Raw genomic sequence first — 6,984 nt, 5'->3', positions numbered from 1 at the left:
AGTGCATTAAACCATGCATCAGCTGTTCAGAGAGTAATAAATATTGGCAGAATATGGATTCTTTTCCCTAGTTGTAGGAAAAGGCCAGCACATTTTTCATTAAAATCCTATCCCACCTTTGAGTGGAAGTCTGATGTGCTGCTTTAGTGCAGCTGGTGTTCTTCTGCAGGGGAAGCAGGATGGAACTAAAGAGACAATTTGCTCATCCGCTTCACAAATTTTCCACCATTTTCTTCACCAAATATATGTACTAAGCTTTCTTAATGGCACTACTCCAAGAGGCATTTTGGCTTTCCCCTTTTAAGCAGGGAAGTGACAGAAATGTGCCGACAAGACAACTCATGCAGTACTTGCATGGCCTATGAAAATCAGTCTTTTGTATAAAAACCTAGAAAACCCCCTTAATTTTAACTAGTAACTCACAACTATGGCTAAGGATTCTGAAGAAGGCATTTGTCAAGAGCAGGGCAAGGAAGAAAAATAGATTTTTACACCACTATTCTGGCAGGACCACAAACAAGATTTAAAAATAACAATAAAAATTTTGGAAGCACTAAAAAATACATTTCAGTGCATTTCGATTATTAACACTGACACAGGTTTTCCAATATGACAAGCTAATACCTTGGACGGACTGCTCCATTTCTTAAAAGATATTCTTAAAATTTCACAAAACATATTAAACATTCAAAAAAAAAGTACACTGTCCCTATGCTCAGGCTTCCAAAAAATGAGGATTATTTTACAGGGAGGGAGGAAACGCAGCATTACCACCACCTAGGCTGTACGCTTACACTTTATGTTATACCAAAAACTTGCAGATCCAAATAAGACTCTGATCAAAGAGTACTCATAACTTAATCTGATGCATACAGAAATGTCTTGTACAAATTACCTTTCTAGTTTCCTTGTGACAATCTACTGTAAAGCAAATTTTATCTACATGTATTTTAAATAACATCACCAGAAAAATAAAAAGTTTATCAAATGAAAACATGTTTCAATTAGACCATGCTTTTCTAAATTCATGCTCGATTTATACAGTAGTCAAGTTCGTACTCATTTTTATTTTTTCTATCTCTTTTTTTTTTTTTTAAACAAAGATTCAAAACCACTGATTGTAAACTCATCGAGGAGGCTGTAGTTTATTCTGGCTCTTTTTTGATTGTTAGCACTTTTTCCAGAAGTCCATGCACTTCTCCATTCACACCATGCTGATGAGAGGTCTTACTCCCCATATGGCTGTTGTAAGGGCTCCTTAAGTTACCAAAAGGAGTTTTAAGCTCTGCATCGGATGTCAACTCCTCTTTGATTGTAACATGAGTTGAACTATCAGTAAATGAAGGTTCATTCCAGATTTCTTTGTCATGTGCTTCTTGGCTACTAACAGAGTTGCCGCCTTTCTGTAACATGTAGTACAATATTGGATTGGTTTTGGTCAATCTCGGAGAGTCTTTTTCATAATCATTCTTGTCCATACCTGTGATCACCCATCTGATAGGCCCTTTTTCACTGGGCATGGGACACACGCTAAACTGGTCAGGCTCAAGTCTAGATACTGTACTCCCCAAATGTTCAGGGAACGGGGAACCAGCAGGACTTTTTACTGCTACAGGATACTGAAATGTTCTATGATCTACACAATTGTTCTGTTGCACAGGGCTTCCCATTAATGCACCTACTGAAGAAATGCTGAATTCGGGTTTATTAATTGTTGCACTGGTTTTGTTTCCTTTTTTCTTGCCCTCCGTTAGTATGTTATTCCTATGTTGTGACAGATCTCTCTCGCAGTTTTCTGAGAGAAGCAACTGTTTCAACACATTAAAGCCTTTACTATCTCTAGACCAACTCCTATTTTCACTTTCGTTATTTGAACCATGACTTACAGCATACTTAAATTCAGCATCGCTTCTGCTGAATTTCAGTTCTTGCTGGTTCAGCAAAGGCCCGTATAGTGCCTCAGTAGGGGAAGCGTGATTGTTTGCAGCATCAGACACACTACTTTTCATCTTTTTTAATGGACTTTCTAAAGGCTCAGCATGAAGCTTCCTCTTCTTCGGTACTGTGCAAAGACTCTTTGATTCAAGGTGTGTCAGATCATGGTTTCGGTGACTTCTGTCCAGCTCATCTGCAGGGTAACTGTCTTGACTCTGTCTCAGCAACCTACTTAGCAGGCCGTTTTTGGAAAAAGAGAAATCTTGAGGTGAAAGAGGCTCAGATTTCAACTCCTCGGATGCTGGAGAAGCAGCTGTGTTTCTCTGCAGCGAATGGACAAATCCTTGAAATTTGTTACCCTTGCACTCTCTTACTTGTGCATTTGAATTATAAGGAACATTTGATTCTTCAGATGGTTCAGTTTTTATTTTCACCGTCAATATTTGCTCATTCAAAGCCTTATCTGTGTGTTCTGGAGAACTTTCATCTCTTAAAAGCATCCTCTCTTTCTTTTCACTTTTACCTTTATTGGGAGTTCCCAGAAGCAGCTGAAGGACAGTGCGCCTTTCAAGGAGATTTTCTATTTCCGAACCTGGAAGTCCTTGTTCAGCGGGTGCAGGCTGACAACTAAATATTCTGCTGTTTTCTTCATGCGTACTCAATTTATTCGTAAGCAGAGGGCTGTTCAATCTATCAATCAAGCCTACAGGTTTATCTGTGTTCCCTGCTAGCAGCTGTTTGCTGGCTCTTTGTTCTTCACTTGACATGGAAGTCTGCATGCCACACTGAGCGAGGTTCTGCAACAGTTTGCTGGCACTGAAAGCCGAAGAGTTCTGGGGACTATCGTTCCTGCTCAGCTTGGCTCCTTGCATTTCTTTGCTTTTAGAAAGGTCTATCAAATGTTTAGATGCGGGATTCACCAGCCTGTCTGGCTGGATGCTGCAGGCATACGGTGGCGAGCTGCGCTTGATGGCTAACGATTGATGCGAGAGATTTATAGGAGAGTCTGCTTTTGTAGAAGCCAGCAAAGGCGGAGTGCTTAATGGAGTCATTCGATTTGCACTGGGACTGTCAGTAACAGGAGTCCTTTTACCAGTCTGTACAGTGAATTTTGCCACATCAGCTGCACTGTGTGGTCCCTGAGGGTCATTACTCTTGTCTACCTTTTCTTCACTCTTATGCCCAAGTAACAGCTGAAGTAGCGTTACTTTCTGGTGAGGGTTCAGCTTAGAAGCCTTCGGAGTGTCTTTGTCTTCCTTGTTCTCTGGACAGGAAACTTTTGGCTCCCAGTTATGAAGCAAGGACTGAGTCAGGTTATCCAGTGACGCAGGTGGACCTGCATCTGGTTTATCTGTCCTCTGTTTAAAGGATAGGTCTATAGGAAGACAGTTAGAATGGGAGCTTTCATCATCGCTGCTGTCATCTTCTGTAAAACTAGGATTGTTGTCTGAATACTCGTCGATAGTTGTTGGTGTGCTGCTATCTTCAAAAATGCTGGCTCTCTCACTCTGTTCATGCCCTTTTACATGTTTGGTGGTATCCTGGCTTTTCAGGAGATGCAAGAGCAAACTGTTGCTGGGACAGGTCTTCAGGTTACTCCTTTCCAAAGTACTTTTGTATCCCACGCTTTTGGGAGGTGAATGCATGATTCCCGCTGAACTCTGAAATGGTGCCATATTGCTTTTGCTAGATACAGTTTTGGTTGATGATCCTGTTTGACCATTGAGATGGCTTGTCGTTCCTTTTGCTAAACCAAATTGGCCAATATCTTTCTGAGCGCTTTCTTGTAATCTGGCCATAGCTGCAAGTCTCTCGCTTGCTATTTGATTTGCATTTTGTGCTTTTAAAGCATGTTCCCTGGAGTACTGCTGCAAGTGAGCTTCACTTGAAAGGAGTAAAGCTAGCTGGCTGCATGCTACGCTGGGCTTCGGTGAGGCAGCAGGACTAGATCGTTTCTCTACCATGCTTGCAACAGCTTGTAATCTTGCAGCACATGACAGTGGCTCATTTATCACTTTCGGTCCGCTCTGCACCGCATGAGGAGATTCTATAAACCTCTCCTTGGGCAGGTTCTTTGTTATGTCAGGCAGGCTGTTGTCCAGCTTCTGATCTTTTGCTTTGCTCTTCTTCAGAAGAGTCTTCAGGTGACTGGATGCAACACCATAGCACCTTAAATCTTTCTCCACTTGTAAAGAATCATGGCTAAGGGAATACCCTTGCTCCTTAAGGCTCTGCCTAATCTGCTGTGACAGAGCAACACTCTGCAGCCTAGAGCTGAATGACTGAAGCAAAGAGGCAAGTAATGTGCTATCCTGTTTGCCTTTAGGCACATTTTCAACCATGCCAGCTAACAAAGCTTCCTTTTTTCCATCTAAATCCACAATGGAATCAGACAACCGCCTTCTCTTTGCTGCGTTCCAGTCTTCAGAAGACTGCAACAGTCTTGCTTTTTTGAGGTGCAGCATGCCAGATCCCCGATATGTATTTGTGTTAAGAACTGGACCATTACTTTGACAGCTGGGAAATATATTTCCAGAAATCTTAAAGTTTTGATCCTCTCCACTATGCCCAGTAGACTTTTTGTCAACTGCAGTACCTGAGCCTCCTGCTGCTTGATGCATTAGTAATCCCTCTAGGTAAGTTAGAACAACAGAATCCTGGTGCATCTCAGAGCCAAGCTCTTCTCCATGAGTCATGTTCAATAAAAGTTTCCAAAAGGGCTCTGGTTCTATTCACTTCAAAGACTAGTTTTGCTGTAGCTAAATTGAGATGCAGAATTCAGAAATAATGGGTAGATGTCTATAGTGTTTTCTCAAAGACTTTCAGAAACAATACAAAAATGTCATATTCCAAGCAGGCTTCTTCCAGTATATACTGTTTGATGAGCCAAGTTTCCAATCATATCAATCTGCTGATATCTAGAATATTTGTGAAAGATGTCTAGGAGGAGTACTCAAAACATGGTTCCACAGTAATAAAGTTCCATTAAGTATTTGCTGTCTTCTTTCTCCGGGAAGTCAGCTTGGTTTTCATCTTTTTCCATCTCCACCAAGCACATAAAATTCCTAAGTGAAAAAAAGAAAACAAAAAAACAAGTGGTCAAGAAAGAAAAGATTTAGGATAAGACCTACTTTAAAAAAAAAAACAACAAACAAACACATTGTCTTAGACAGACATTCAGGATATATAAGCAATAACCATGTTCCAGAAGAAATTAAAAGTCAAGTAATGGACAAAGTACATGGTAACTAATTTAAATAACTTTGGTAAAACAATTCCTAGACAGAAAACTTTATACAAAAATTAAGCTTAACTACCACAAGCATAGCTACCGCAAGCATTCATCGAATTTCTCTATCCTACAGCTCAAAATAAGGAACAGCAACCATGAAAGGAAAATCTTAAAGCACTCTAAACAAAGTTTTAAAAAAGTTACATTTGATTTTACTTCAGTCACATCAACCTTTCTTCTTACTATGTGAACATACAGGACATGCTGACTATCACTCTAAAAGAGAATTAATGGGAAAAGGCATGCCTAAAGTCAATGTTTAGGTTCATGTTGAATCTGTTTTCAAACAACAGAAGAGGTAGCATCATATATGAATACATTTCTATTTGGCAGGTAGATGATATCACTAAAAGTAGAAACCAAGTTGCCGCCACTACCCAGGACTATCTAGGAAGGCAAAATCTAGTATGACAGCACAACAGGGAGGAAATCTGTTTTTCTTAAAACTCCCAACTACCGCAAGTCATTAGAAGAGTCATGTGATAGGAGTGGTGAAAAGGGTGCGTATGTTCCTGGTAGAATATAAATCCTGATATAAAAATCCTCCCTTCGCTGAAGGATTTTTACCTTTACATTCTTTCCATGTATTAATGGTAAAAAAACCCAACCAGGTCTTCCTTGAAGTCTTGTTATTTTTAAAGAGCATAGAATATCCCTACTCGGTACTTCTTTGGATGAGGCAGTATGCTATAAAAAGCTGTTTTAAAAAAGCACAACAATGACGCTTATGCTAAATGCATCTCTTCGCTTTTAGTTATATTATTGGTCAATGATAGCATGAACAGTTCAGACAGTCAACACAGTTCAATATTGAGATCATTATACCACACATGCCTACTCCTTCACTCATTCAGTTCCAAACTGGCATAAATACTCAAAACGAGCAAAGCTAAGTGTCTTTCCACATATCTAAGAGTGCAATTTGCTTTCACAGACTAAAAGCCCATTGAAAACTTGTATTTACAAGTTTAAAAAGGACGTACACAGATGAAGTGTGTGCCTCCTTAAAGTGAATGTTTATTTTATGATTGATTTCCCAGAGGCTATTTTTAAATTCAAAAGCTACAGGCAACTAGAAATCAGAAAAATATCAGATCTGAAAAAAAAGTAAAGAATCAGAAGAACAACTAAGTAGCCATGATTTTAACAGTCCATATATCCCCCTGTGCAAATACTCCCCTTAATAGATTTTAAGTCATCTAGAGAAACTCAAAAACTGAGTCTCAAAAAAAAAAAAAATAAAATATCAGCAAAGCATTGTAACACCCATGTATCTAAATATCAAATGAAAAGTTTGTAGCTATTGCTGGGGTTTCAGTACTTGTCTCAGAAATACATGTCTACATCAACCAGCATTTACATAATTACCTGCAGAAGGCACAGTGTTCGTTCAAATATATAACTACTTAAATATGGATTCATCTAATTAAAAATTAATGATCATCCTACTGTTCCTTCAAGAACTTGTGCACCTCTGAGTGGGCTTTTGCAGAGTTTCAACCCAAAATAGACTAAAATCTGAAAGAACAAAGCCTTGTAAAATCAAGATTTCCAATTAATATGTCAAGTATCCAACAATTGCAACATCAATACAGCTAGACTTATTTCCTCAAATATTTGGGAATGCACTTTATCCAGAAAACACAGTTTTCCAATTTCCAAAAAATAAACTATTTATCTGCAGCTACATTTTCATATTTCAAAAGGGAATTAAGCTGACAGCATGTTGTTCTTAAAAAGCAGCGAGTGGCATTTGA

At 39.1% G+C, this 6,984-nt stretch overlaps 1 protein-coding gene across 1 annotated transcript; it reads right to left on the bottom strand.

Moving 5' to 3' along the window:
• Positions 1-1,145: 1,145 nt before the first annotated feature.
• NRIP1 (nuclear receptor interacting protein 1) lies at positions 1,146-4,631 on the bottom strand. Its single transcript, XM_009883860.1, has one exon. It carries the CDS (start codon positions 4,629-4,631, stop codon positions 1,146-1,148), a length of 3,486 nt encoding a protein of 1,161 aa, XP_009882162.1.
• Positions 4,632-6,984: the final 2,353 nt, after the last annotated feature.

This window comes from Charadrius vociferus, unplaced genomic scaffold (genome assembly GCF_000708025.1).
Source record: "Charadrius vociferus isolate BGI_N301 unplaced genomic scaffold, ASM70802v2 scaffold414, whole genome shotgun sequence".
Classification (NCBI taxonomy): Eukaryota; Metazoa; Chordata; class Aves; order Charadriiformes; family Charadriidae; genus Charadrius; species Charadrius vociferus.
Note: the sequence above shows the minus strand (reverse complement) of the source record. Positions and strands in the feature narration are given on the sequence as shown.

Excerpts from the sequence above, each read along its gene's own strand:
- NRIP1 (XM_009883860.1), bottom strand. The coding sequence starts at position 4,631 with ATGACTCATGGAGAAGAGCTTGGCTCTGAGATGCACCAGGATTCTGTT.